Genomic DNA, 14,177 nt, shown 5'->3' on the forward strand with positions numbered 1-14,177 from the left:
TGCTTTCATGCATTGTTGCCAAATTGATTTGTAATTTTTTAAAACATTTATTAGTAAAATTGGACATGATTCGTGCAAAATTGATAAATTCAGTCAAAATTAAGCAAAATTATATTGAGTTTATACGAAGTATAAATGCTTCTAAGATTAGTTTTTCTTTTTCTACTCTAGCCTGTTCCTCTTGACATCAATTTTGGGGTCTCGCAGTTTCCAGGTTAGTGTTTCTATCATAAAAGACCAGATATGAATGATTTATGAATTTCATACGGAACTTGGGTTGCTTTTATAAAAGATGCTATGTTCTGTTGTTGCTAATTTGTACCCTCACCTTAAGCATCTCCCTGTTTTCTTTTTGGTTTGTTCTTAAATGCCTTCTGCACAAACAGGTTGAGAGATTTCACTGATGCTAGAATTATATGTTGTTTTCCCTTTCGTTAATATACATAATGAGCATAGATACACAAATTCTTTTGAAAGACGAATCTCAAGGTGCCGATTTTTATGTGCTGCATGATCTGGAGTGTTTATTATGTTGATGTGATGCTCGATGTCTGATTGAAATCAACCCTGCTTCTAGTTCACATCATTGTGTGTTCCTTCCCAGTTTACTCAATGTCACAACTTCCCGTGCCTTTGTTTTTTTTTTTTTCTACTAGTAGATTTGAGTTAATTTACTAACTATAAAATTTATAAAACTCAAACTAATAATTTTTTTTAAAAAAAATAAATTCAAAACGATCATGATTCTGTGAACTGATCTTTGCTCGTAGATTTGAGGTCATAAATAGTTCAATATGGGAAATACAAGAAAGGACTGTCAGTTTCACCTAGAGAAATGGGTCTAGACAAAAACCCTTTGAAAGTGGTTGGTTTGGGGATAAGTATCTCTTGTATTTTAAGGAAGCAATGGGCTTGCATTTAACCGGTGTTCGGAAAGATGCAACAAAAAAAGTTTGAAGTGATTTCTCTTGCTTGCTGGATTTGATGTGATTGTGGAAGGAGGGGTAAATTTCTCGCTCTGACAGTGATGTTTTTTAGCGACCAAAATCCTCGAGTTTGAGGTGTGGATAAAATGAGAAAAATGAAGATATGTTCATAAGCTCATGTTTGGTGGTCAAATTGTGCCTTAGACCATCCAAAAAAATACCGACACAATTAGAAGAGTTTTAAGTCAAATATTATTGATAAAATTGGTTTTGATGTTGGTATTACTAGCAGTCATAATAATTCTCTAGATATTAATAATTTTAATGAATATTATAGGAATTACAAGGAAAATGAAGATTATTAGTATTTAGTTTATATGATACACTAACAAATTATTTGTTTTAGATTTATTAATTTTTTAGATAATAAAATTTTATAAAAATAATTGTATTGTATTGTTAAGTTAAATCGTGTTTGAAATTTTATTTGAACTATGTATTTTAAGATATTTAAATTTTTATATTATTTATTTTACTCTCGTTTTAATTATGCTATATTGTTATTTATGACTTGACTGTAATATATAATTAGTTAACAAAATTTACTTGTAATTTTACAATTTAAATTTATATTATATTTTTTAAGTCATACATTATATATATATATATATATATATATATATATATATAAAAGCGTTTATGAGATACTTGCTTACATGGCTTCATGATAACCTTTTCATCTTGAACATGCAAGGATGTGTAGATACATACTGCAGAAAAAAGCTTCTCCATGTTAGATGCTGCTGGTGATATTTAGCTTTTAAACTGTCAAAAATATTAATCCAATTAAAATTTCAAGAACTACTAATGGCATCATTCCTCCATTCTATTGGCAGGAACTTGCGATCCTAGTTTCAAACATGGGAGATTGAGGGGGTCATAGCATCCAAGAGGTTTGGGTGTTAGCGTTCTTATTTAACTTTATATTTTCTTAAAGAAAAAGATAAGAAAAGAAACATAAAAGAAAAACTCATTTTAGAATTCAATTAAATAAATTATTAAATGGATATAAATTACAATGAAAAGAGTAAAAGAAAAAAAACAAGAAGAAAACTTTAGAAGTGCATCAAAATTTTAATTATAACATCACTGGCAACAATGAAAAGCTATCAACGAAATGAATATAACATTAAAAAAAGTCATTAACAGTGACCTGAGTTAACCATACACGTCACCTAAAAGCAAATGAGCTAAACAAAGAGTTCGACTCACTCCAGTAATTATCAATGACTTTTCTTGACGTAATTGAATTCATCTCGTTGAGAATATTTTTATGATATTTATGATGTCATAATCGAACTTTTGATGTGTTTTAAGAGTCCCCTTCTCCTCTCTTCTCATTATAATTACCGTTGGAGATCATTCTTGATGTCGTTGAATTTATCCCACCAAGATTTTTTTCAATGATACCATTAATGTTTTAATAGAAGTTTCGTTGTGTTTTCAAGATCTTTTTCTTTTAATTTTTTTTTTCATTGTAACTGTTCACTTGTTTTTGGATGAAAGTGCATCTCATTCTAGTCATCTTTGTTAACCTTCTTTGTTATTGTTGAATTTATCTTGTTAAGATTTTTCTAATAATATTAATAATATTGTAATCAAAGTTTAGATGTGTCTTCCATACCTTCCTCTCTTTTTTCTTTCTTTTCATTTTTCTCTCTCTTATGTTTTCATTATAATCCGTGTAGCTTATTTAACAATACTTTAACTCTCTTTTTTCATCCTGACATATATTAAGGGGGTGTTTGTTTGATAGAAAGTGATTTCCTGAAAATCATTTTCTAAATTTTTCTATGTTTGTTTGTTGTTAGGAAAGTTAGTTAACGGAAAACACTTTATAGTCAAAGAAAAAATTGTCTTGGTTTTCAAGAAAGTGTTTTCTTTTTATTTTGGATGGAAAACACTTTTTGAAAGTTGTGAAAAATTCAGAAATGTCATATTATTTGCTGATTATATCAAATTTGATCCTCAAACTTTTGATTGCTATAAATATTTTGTTTTGAATATTTTTTTTCAATTTCATCCCTTAGAATTTAATTTTTATTTTAACTTTGGTCCTTATTTTTATAATTGTTATTTGCTTTTCCCTTATCATTTTTTAATTGAAATTTTTTATCTATCAAATTTGGTCCTCATTCTTTTAATTATTATTTATTTTATTTAAAATAATTTATGAAATGATAATTATTATTATTTTAATTTCTTCATCTTTTAAAATTTTTTTATTTGTTAGATTTGATTTCTATTATTTCTATTATTTTTTATTTTATTTTGAGATAATTTATGAAATTATATTTTTTTGTAATATTATTTTCATTCAACTTTTTAGTTTGTAAGATTTGTTTCTTATTATTTTAATAAACTTGAAAAAAAAACATTAATAAGTTATTTTTTAACTTATTTTTCATGACATAATCAAATACTGAAAAATATTTTTTAATTTATTTTTCATTATATTATCAAACATCAGAAAATAATTTATTTTATAAAAAAACTACTTTTCAGCAAAGTTTAAATTGAATTATTTTGCATTAAAATATTTAAAATTGTTATTTTATTATTTCTGTAAACAGTGCTACTATTGTTTTTAATTAAAATCCACCATTTATCTAGAAGTGTCTTTCTTTCTTTAACACATGGTGTGATGTCACCGCCAACCTCTATTAACGCCCATCAACTACCACCTTAAATAGAAACAGAGGGAGGACCCCCCAAATAAAAAATAAAAAAAGCCTTTCTTTCCATATCAATATATCATACCATCAGATCTGTTCTTCCTTTGAATAAATCCAGGTATCTCTCTCCTGTAGCCTTTCTTTGATTTGTTACAAAGATAGAATATTCGGATGCCCATTCTCATTCTTTTGCTACGTTAGAAATCATGTCGTGATGGGCTGTTATTAAAGTTTTATCTGAAACGAAATATATTTTTTTTTTTAATTCAGGTTGGTTTATTTCTTTTTTAAAAAAAAAAAAGAATTGCATTTTTCTGTTAATAAAAAAGTTTTGTTTTGCAATTGGTTCAGAAGGAAAATTCTAATTTTGAATCTGGCTCAAGGTTCATCGTCAAAGAGTTTGTGTGCTGGCGGAGATAAGGATTTTGATCCCAAGTTTAGATTTTGATGGACCATGATTTCTGTTTGGATGGGAGGTGTTTGTGTTTTTATTGGAAAATAAGAGGTATCCTGAAGAGGGAAACTTTCTTATGGGAAGGTTCAAGTACCTTTCAAATGGATATATTACTCTGTATAAGTTAAACTCATTGAGAAATATTCTTTCTGGATGGTTTTTCAAACAGTTTCATCCTTGAAATATTGCAAATTAAGCACTTAGTTTGTTCCACTCAAAACATGCTGATGGGTTTAGCTTATTTGTTATCTTTCTTGTGAGAGAAAGAGAATCTGACCGCGTGTGATCTATGTGCCTGTTAAATCTAGTTTTGGACCGGTAACCACTCACTGGTTTTTATTTAAGCAATGCAGTGGCATCTTGGAGGATATCAAGAAGCAGCAGCAGCTACAGGAACATATGGTATTATGGCCTCTGAGAAGGAAGACTTTAGCCTCTCAGGACCCTTGCACCTTGCTATTGTCGACTGGTGAGCTCCTTGATGCTTTCATATAATTCTCCCCTTGCATTGACCAGCTCGGGTACATAGACAACATCACATGATTTTGGGGACATTACTATCTTATGAATGTGATGCAGCAGCCATATTGATCCTGCTGTTTTAATTAATCTTTACTAATGAAATAGTTGTGATGCTAAGCAACATAGTGATTAGATAAAAAGTATGCTTATACAAACAAGATCATGTGGGAAACAATGTTATTTGTGATACTGTGCAGGACAAATGCACATCATCGAAGATCTGTTGCTGCCAGTTTGGTTCAGGGTGTCTACATTCTAGAGCGGGACCGCCAGCTGAAACGTCAAGGTCCCCAAGCTCTTGCTTCTCCTTGGTGGGAGTTCTTTCACTTTCAGTTGCTTCGTCACCTTGTAGATGATGTGGATTCCTCCATTTTTGCTGCAATTTATGAATTCAAGCCACCAAAATCTCATTATCACAATTCATTAGATGAAAGCCCTCGTTACGTAATTGCCTTCCGCGGCACCATAACCAAGCCAGAGTCTGTGTCACGGGACCTTGAGTTGGACCTCCACATTCTCCGAAATGGACTCCATCAGACATCCCGGTTTGAGATTGCTATCCAAGCAGTCCGAAATGTGGTTGCTACTGTAGGTGAATCAAATGTCTGGTTAGCTGGCCATTCCCTGGGAGCGGCAATGGCATTGCTAGCTGGAAAGACCATGGCCAAGACGGGCATCTTTCTTCAAGCTTTTCTCTTCAATTCACCATTCTTCTCTGCCCCAATTGAGAGGATCAAAGATGAGAGAGTGAAACATGGGCTCCGGATTGCAAGCAGTGTGATAACGGCAGGACTTGCATTTGCGACAAAGAAGAGCTATCATAATAATCGATCTGTCGATCCATTTGCTGCTCTTTCTGCATGGATCCCATTTCTCTTTGTCAATCCAGGTGATCACTTATGCTCAGAATATATTGGGTATCTTGAGCACAGGAAGAAGATGGATGATATTGGAATTGGAGCTATTGAGAGATTAGCAACCCAGAATTCTATCGGCGGTCTTCTCATGAGTGCCATGGGTAGGGAGTCAGAACCACTCCACCTCATCCCTTCAGCAAACCTAATTGTAAATTTAACTCCTTGTCAGGATTTTAGGGAAGCTCATGGAATTCACCAGTGGTGGAGACCTGATTTGAACATAAAATCCAAGCTTTACAACTACAAATAGTTCTGTGCAATTTGTAGGTATATGGTGTCTTTTATCTTGTTCTTGTACATGTGTTATTGGAGGAAGGATTATCAAAATTTGATTCATTACTTTGTTTATTCCAAAGCACATTTTATTGGTGAATTATTTTCAAATTGCATCTCTTTGATCTTGTATCAAATTGCATGCTGTAGTGGTAATCATTAACCTGGTCTCAAGGCATGGATTTCAGAAACTAACCATTTAGCTGTCACTTCCCAATGCTCGATAACTTGGGGTTGGGAACTTGCAGCAGTCATGAATTCTTCTAGAGGTTTGCAAGCTAGCTGCTTGAGAGTTTGTGGTTGAAAGACGATAATGCAAGCAGTTCCAGTTGTTTTGTTCACTGTTTAAATCACCACACCAATTGATCATCAACTATGTGATGATATTCAAGATGCTTAAGCAAATCATTGGTAGGTTTTTGCTGTCTAAATAAATTGCGTCCTTGATGTTCAGCACCATGAACAGATTCCTCGATTTTCATCCTTGTATGGCAATGGCTGGCACCTGCTCTGAACTCTTGAAGAAGAGCAGTTGAGCCCCCACACAAGTGAAAGTAGAGGCTTGATGCTGATATTTTTTTAGCGGGATGGTCATGTTGTAAAAGGTGACATGGGGTGTTATACTTTCACAATAGAATAAACTAGTTGGTTGACTCTAGCTTTACCGTTGATTGTGTAAATAAAATATTTCTGCTACTTTAAAAAAATACGCAGGTGTTGACAATAAAGTTTTCGTATATTAAAAAAAATTTTAACTATAAATTGAGAAATTAATGTATATTTTTAATAAAATTGATAAGAATTATATACTTCAATAAATATATAAAAATAGTTGTTAGCATTAATAAAAAATTAAGTTAAAATATTAAAAATTATATACATATTAAATATCTTATCTGGTGTGTCGAAAAGTTTATTTATTGATTTTTATTTAATTATATGTTAAAAGATTTTTTTTTAGCAAGTAGCGCGATAACTTAATTTCTATCATCACATAATGATATTCTTGGATAATTTATATATATATATATATATATATATATATATATATATATATATATTTTCTTTTAATATAGCTTTTCAAGAGAAGTTGTTTGTTCAATAAAAAATAAAAATAATTGGAATAAATATCAAGAAAATATGAAAGAGAGCGTATTGATTAGAATTTAAATAAAAAATAATGCAAAGTAAGAAAAAAAGAGAGAGAAGAAGGAGGGTATTAATAAAAAAATTTAAAAATAAAAGGATAAGAGTTGTTGGGTTCGGCAAATTAAGGTTGCATGAATGATTAACTATCTAATAGCCTAGGTGTGCCTGAGTTGATTTAATTTTTGTTATGGAGTGAAGGACTGCTTCATATAATATATATCGAACGATATATCATTTATTGTACGACTTGTTATTTTCTACAACATTTTTTTCTCATCAAAGGTTTTAGTTTTGGGATCACAAAAACTTATTTTTTAATTTGTTTTTACTTAGAAGCCTTTGAAAACCTGTTTTCAACTACCAAAACTATATATAAACTCTTTTTTTTAAAAAAAAAAATATCCTTATAAAAAACTTTAATAACCCCAATCTATCTTTTCTAATATTGAATCCAAAATCACTATTTTTTATGGTTGAAAATTCGATATCCGACTACTTTTCCACTCCTTGACATTTTTTTTTTCATAACTCTCCCTTCCCTCAAACTCAAATACTAAAAAATAAAACAAAATTAATTTTTAAACCAAAATATAAAAGTTTCAAACTGAAGGACAAATGAAATTTAAAAAATCATAAACTATTTTTTTTAAAAAAAAATACACTAAATAAATAGTAATAAAAAAATATCCTTTTTTTTTTGTCTCATTATCAATTTTCATCTCTTTATCTTCAATAACAAAATCGTTTTTTTTTCCCGCAAAACTAAGCATCAACAACCTAATACTAATATTTGTTTTTTTATTTCATGATAACTTTATTAAAAATAAATTAAAATAAATTATAAAATTTAATTATTAACATGCACAATATTAAAAAAAATAAAAAATAAAATACAAAGTATAAAAATTAAAAGACAAAAAAAACATTTTGAAATATAGTGGGACACATTGTTTTTCTGGATCCTTTTAATTTTAAAGTTAATGAGTAAAAAAAGCAAGGATCTCCAATCCCAAGAGGGTGGAGTATACAATATGGACAATGTGTGCAGTCTGCAGCCCCACAATCCTGTCGGAGTAAAATCTGCACTGCACTCACTTGGTTACTGTTAGTCACCGGCAAATATTACCATTTACCCTGCCTGCTGCGTGTAATCACCACCTCCACTAACACCGTCCTTTTCAGCCCCTTCTCCGGGACTCCGACAACATGACATTTTCAAGCGCCAACCTTTTCATTTTACCCCTTCCCGTCATTTACTGACCCTAGTTCAGATAAATAAATAAAAATTATTTACTCCTCCTTTAGTAAACAGAAACCATGGAGCATTTTGCGGATCTTTACAGCTCATAATTCACTGAGCTTAAGCTTTCCTTGACGGTCGGACCAAACTCAAGTTTCCTTATAGAAACCTTAACTGCACATGTTATTATACTAATCATGGTATCAACCTTTACTTATTGCACAATTAAGCCCCAAACAAAACTAAAGAAAAAGCAAAGCTTCCCTTTAGAGACCAATCTCATCATAGTTTGCAGCTTTCCTTGGGCAACAATTCAAGATCTTTACCAAAAACTGAGAGCAGTGCTACAAGAAAAAGAAAAGAAAAGAAAGGGGATGTAACTACATGAGCTCAAGATTCTCAAAATGTAGATCAAAGAGAGAACAAAACCCACTAGTGGAAATATCAAGATTTTACACTTCCTTCAACACGCTAGGCCGCATATTTAAAAACCAAAAAATAAAAACAATTAAAAGAAAAAAGCTGCATAAAAACTACACTTAAAAACCTAAAAAAAAGGGGGGGATTGTCACTATTATTAGCAATGAAACCCTAAAACAGATCCATCACTCACGGAAATAGTAACTCGGCATCTAACTTTAGTCTCCAGATGATGGGTGAAAAAATGCAAGACCCGAACCCGACCCGCTATATGGATTCTTGACTCAATCTCCATGGTTGGTCCGACCCGAAAGCCGTTATTAAAACCGGGCTGTCCACCACCGCCAAAACCACCGTCATGGAACGCAGGTCCCACATTAACCGCTGCATCCGGCGAAGCAGATAAAGGGAAAGACTCAACAGAATAGGTAGCGGCCATGTACTGGGTCCGACCCGCATCAATTTTGCCAGCGGGAATGAACATGAACCCGACTTGAGAACTCGAGTAAAGAAGCTGAAGGGTGCTGTCATAGTGAGAGAAAACAGCTCTATTTGGATTCTTGACGGAGACATATTGAGAGAAAGTGAAGTTAACAGTGTTGTTAGAGACGGCAAATGATGGGAGTTGAACAGCGTTAACGGATATTTTCGGGTCTTTAGGCTTGAAAACAGTGAAGAAGACGATGAGGATTATGATGACAACAAAGATTAGGAAGATTGTAGCCACTATGCATGAAGCAATATTTGTACGGCCTGAAGGCGGTCTGTGCGGTTTGCTCATTTTCTTGTTTCGATGAGTTAAAAGAGGGGGCCGGTGGAAGAAGGGAAAGGGAATCTAGAGAGAGAGGGAGTGGAAAATGGGAAGTGTTTGGATGTGGTGAAGACGGGATGAATGCTTAGAATAAAGTGGGAAAAGTGAAGGCGAAAGCGAAAGGCCAGGAGTGGAAGCGAGAAAAAAACGTCTGAAAGGCAGACTTTTGTTTTTTCTTTAGTTTTAGTTTTGTCTCAACTGAAGGAGAAGGTTTTTGTTGCCCGCGAATGCCTAGATTGGATAATTAGGTCTAACAATGGTAAAATTAACATTAATTAATATTATCATTAACAAATAAATTAAAGGATTTCTGGTGAATCTACTGTTTGTAAGCCATCCTCCCATCTCTTCCTTCGTATAATCGTATCCCATTGTCTATTGTAGAAGTTATCACCTTTTGATAGTTTGGTCATTGCACTTAATTTCTTTTCAATTTAATTCAAATTCTATTTCCATTACTCTATGTGTTATCATCCCTTTCTTTTTATGTTTCCTAGTCATGTTTTGAATTATATACATTTGGTCACTATTATTTTAGATTTTTACATTTTAGTCACTAGAAGTTGAGAGAAAAGGTTGTCAAAAATAACAATTGAGTGTGTTTGGTATTGTGGTAGCTATTATGGTTGTGGTTTGAAAAAAATTATGTTTATAAAAAGTGCTTTTGGTTGAGGTTGATTTGATATTTATGTATGTTTGGTTAAAACTGTGGTTGAAATTGAGGTTGAACAAAAAGTAGTTTAATGTGTTTGATTAATAATGCTTTTGAAATTGGGGTTATAAAATAATTTTAAATATATATATATATATATATTAATATTGTTGGTTTTTAATTTAAATATTGTAGATTTAACTATTGTTATTATATCATGAAATAAATAATACTTTATATAAAATATTTTTTTATTGTTCTATTAAATTATCTACAATTTTATCACATATGAAATATATCTGAAAAGAATTATAGTTTTTTTTATTTCTTAAGCGCGCGACAATATAAGGTAAAATATAATTAGGAACAAAATTGGAATTGCAATGAAATTTTACAAATGCTACGTCATCAAGCAATCTCTGTCTAATTTACGTAGTGTCATTGAATAATATCAAACACTAGTTTTTCGAATAAAACACAAATTATTTAATATTAGTTTACTGTTTGGATTGCTTATATATTTTCATAATACTTCAAACAAATTATTTCAATTTAGATTTATTTTTTTATCTTTAATTTTAAATTAGATAATTAATATTGGCATATTTTAATTATAACGATGAAAATCTTATATATTTAGCAAGTAGAATTAATCTAGAAGATAAATAAAAGAAAATGTATAAAATAAAAATGATAGCTAAGATAAAATATTTACATTTATATTTATCTTTAACTACTTCTTAATTATAAAGAAAATTAATTTTCTACTTCAACCTTTAGTCATCATTAACGAGTCTTATTTTATTTATCAATTCTTATAGTTTTCTGAAACAAAATATAGATAATACAGCAAAGAATAATTTTTTCAAGGTTAGTATAGATACAGCTGTAAGACTTCTTCAAATGGAGGCACATCAATATCACAATTTGTGCGAACCCTACTGGAGTTTGGAATAACTTTCCCTGGTGCTCCCATTTTTATATAATATAGTAAGAGAAAAAAGAAGAAGAAAAACTCAAGATCTTGGAGGAGTAAGAGAGGCCGACGGGGATGTGGGAATGAAAAGGGAGGTTTTGAAGAATTTGTGCTGGCTAGAAGATGACAGACAGGAAATGCCGAAAGACACATTAATTGAGCTCGATAGATAAGAGAATGGATAGGAAATGTTCTCTTTTTCGGAATAAAATCATTCTTTAGATATTTAGTAGAAGAGATAGCTTCAGCATCTTCTTGGCTTTGGAGTGGAGGCCGGGGAAATTGGAAGGAGCAGTGAAGGTAAATTGAAATTTTGTTTTCCTGTATAACTCTCTGGGCTCACATCCTCCAGCACGGGGACTTCTTCATCATTACGCACATAAAATATAAAGCGTAATTAAGCACTAAACAAAGCTCAAAAAACAAGATTTGTAAACCCTAGATATTTGCCTAATTATACACCAACCAACAGTGCACCTTTTGTGACCAAACAAAGTAAATCCAGAACCCTAGGCCTTCTTCGAAGATGGTGTTTCTTGAAATGTAATAATTGCAACTACACGTCAAAAGTTACTATGAAAAAAGAAGAAGTTCTGAAATTGCGGCCAGTTAAACTTGGTAAATTAAGCAACAATGATTATAATGATAAATCCAAGATTTCCACACCCTACAAAGCCTAATTCCCGATCACCAGCGAACAAACAATTAAAATCCAACAAACAACCTTCGGATCTCTTTAAGCTCCGACAGGTCCAAGTTCCTTTACCACCTCTTTTAAGCTCTCCCAGTTTCTTCCTGATGCACTCATCAACCTTCGGAGCTTGTCAATCGTGCAAGCAAGTGGCTGGAAGCCTGGAAAGCTTGTCATTGAGCATGAACAGCGTCGTCCATGGTGTCAGATGCAGTTTCGGCCGTCCGAAGTCCAAACTAATACCATTTTCAACCTATATAATCAAATCATAGTTAAACCATTTTTATACAAAATTTATATCATTCTTTAATATATCTTGAAGTTTTGATTAGAAAAAAAAAATGAAATGGTAAAATTTGTACCCGTTGCTTCATCATTAAAACTATGATGTGTCATCCAAAAATCATCTATATAATTTATATTATTCTCGCTTGATTACATTGTCGCGAAAAGAAAACAAGGTCGGTTTATGAAGAATCTTCGGAAAAGGCAACAAATTAAGAAGGCGAAGGGGAGACACTAGTAAATGAATTTGCAAAGACTCTGTCCTCTATTTCTTGCACAGTGGCATTAGCCACAAAAATCCATCCTGTCCCTGCTGATTCAAGGTGAAGATTGCTGGAATGAAGCTGTTTTCCTTTCATTTCTTTCCATCGCTCTCTGCCATTATAATTGTGATTGAAAGTCGATAAAAAAACGTCGTTGAAGGGATGATCATAAGTGGAATGTACATAAGCAGAGAGATCATCCCCCCGCAAATCGAGCCACAGCACGATGCTGTGCAAGCTTTTGAGGCTAGCAAATTCAACATGGGAAGTGGCAAAGAAGCCGGAGAAAATATTGGGAAGTGCCATGGATAAGGTTAATTTCTCCAAATGAAATGGATTTCTGCATTTTCAAAATATCAAATATAAGAAAACAAAATATATAATCTCTCTCCATAGTGTCTTTATTAATTTTTTTCTTTTTTCTTTTTTTGTCATGGGATACTAGATGAAGTATGGGTAATTAAAGCGATTTTCGGAATCACCCACCACCACCACCATTAGAGATATTTATTAGCAACTGGAATGTGAGAGTATTCCGAAAGGGCCAGACATGGGCCACCAAGTAGTCTGCTCATCCCTGGAATTTAAAGACCCTCAGCCATTTCTGCTGCCCATTGGACATATGCTAGCCCGGCCCCTCTTCACCATAAGCTTTCTATACGGTGCCATATTCATTCTCGATCTACAAATTGTGGGAAACACTAGATTCTATTAATTTTCAACAGACAGACGTACCCATTCACATAGTTGCATTGCAAATATATAGAACATGTGATAGTATGATTTGAGCTCCACGTGAAGCATATAAATTCTCTGATTGCTTCATTCTCACTTTTTTTCCAGTAAAGCCTTGCATATGAACCTGCCATGCCATCAATTAAATAAGTTGCCTTACAAAAAAAACTTGTCCAATAAATATATTTTTTAAAACGTGATTTTTTAAAATTATTTTTCTCATTTATTGAATTTCTTATAATTATTTGTTGATAATTCAAAAATAGTAGAAAAATATATAACATAAATTAATACTAGAAATTATTTTATCAATAATAATAAGTCAAATAAAAATAAATTTCAAAATCATATTAAACTTGCATCAACATAGATAAATCACAATTTAATAAATATGTTCTATCATGAAGATGGTAGTAGAAACAAACTAAAATAATATTGATCATCATAAGGTAAAATAGATAAATAGCGATCAAGGTTTAGATTGACATGCTAGTATAAATATAGAATATATAAGTATTGTTATTTGTGGAGTCACATCTGACCGAATAGATGAAGTCACGGGTGTTAAAATATCAATTCTAAACTCTAAACCCTAAAATAAAAAATAAAGACTAGAAGTTCAAGAAAAGTTTCTTTCCAGGATGCATCAGAAAAAGAATGAAGCAACCGAAGAAGAAACATTAGCCATATACTCTTAGTCTTTCTTGTTGCACCAGATCACCAACAGGCCAATATGCAGACAAAATTTTTTGGATTAAAAAATTATTTTATAATAAATTCACACTCAAATTCAAGATAAGCTGACAAAAAAAAAAGTACAGTACTCAAGCCAAGTTAGAAGGAGGTGTGGTTTAAGCTCAAAGCTACTTTGTATAGATTTATATGCGATTCTTTATCTTTTTATTATATAAACTATAAGATTAAACTTAAGATAGAGAGTTTTAGACAAATATCCTAACCAAGTGTTTTTTTTTAAAATTAATTTTTTATTTATCTACAATATATTAATATTTCATGTTAAATATTTTTTTTCTTGTAGAATAATTTTTAATAAGATTTTAACCAAGATTCCAATTTTAATTTTAACTCAAATGTATCCATCACTCACACTTGTTAGCAATCAGGAAG

General features: G+C 31.6%; 2 protein-coding genes across 4 annotated transcripts; one reads left to right on the forward strand and one right to left on the reverse strand.

Moving 5' to 3' along the window:
- The first annotated feature begins 3,644 nt into the window (after window positions 1-3,644).
- LOC133691757 (GDSL esterase/lipase At4g10955) lies at window positions 3,645-5,900 on the forward strand. Of its 3 annotated transcripts, none has more exons than XM_062112362.1 (3): window positions 3,645-3,779; window positions 4,469-4,584; window positions 4,835-5,900. In XM_062112362.1, exons 2-3 carry the CDS (start codon window positions 4,523-4,525, stop codon window positions 5,802-5,804), a joined length of 1,032 nt encoding a protein of 343 aa, XP_061968346.1. In that variant the 5' UTR covers window positions 3,645-3,779; window positions 4,469-4,522; the 3' UTR covers window positions 5,805-5,900. The 3 variants fall into 3 exon arrangements, with proteins under 3 accessions (XP_061968346.1, XP_061968339.1, XP_061968342.1); XM_062112355.1 differs by having other exon boundaries at window positions 3,676-3,779; window positions 4,013-4,584; XM_062112358.1 differs by having other exon boundaries at window positions 3,676-3,779; window positions 4,461-4,584.
- Window positions 5,901-8,621: 2,721 nt separating this feature from the next.
- On the reverse strand, window positions 8,622-9,634 carry LOC133702539 (uncharacterized). The gene has a single exon (XM_062126843.1). The coding sequence runs from the start codon at window positions 9,415-9,417 to the stop codon at window positions 8,794-8,796; it is 624 nt and encodes a 207-aa protein (XP_061982827.1). The 5' UTR covers window positions 9,418-9,634; the 3' UTR covers window positions 8,622-8,793.
- Between the last annotated feature and the right edge of the window lie 4,543 nt (window positions 9,635-14,177).

This window comes from Populus nigra, chromosome 1 (genome assembly GCF_951802175.1).
Source record: "Populus nigra chromosome 1, ddPopNigr1.1, whole genome shotgun sequence".
NCBI lineage: Eukaryota > Viridiplantae > Streptophyta > Magnoliopsida > Malpighiales > Salicaceae > Populus > Populus nigra.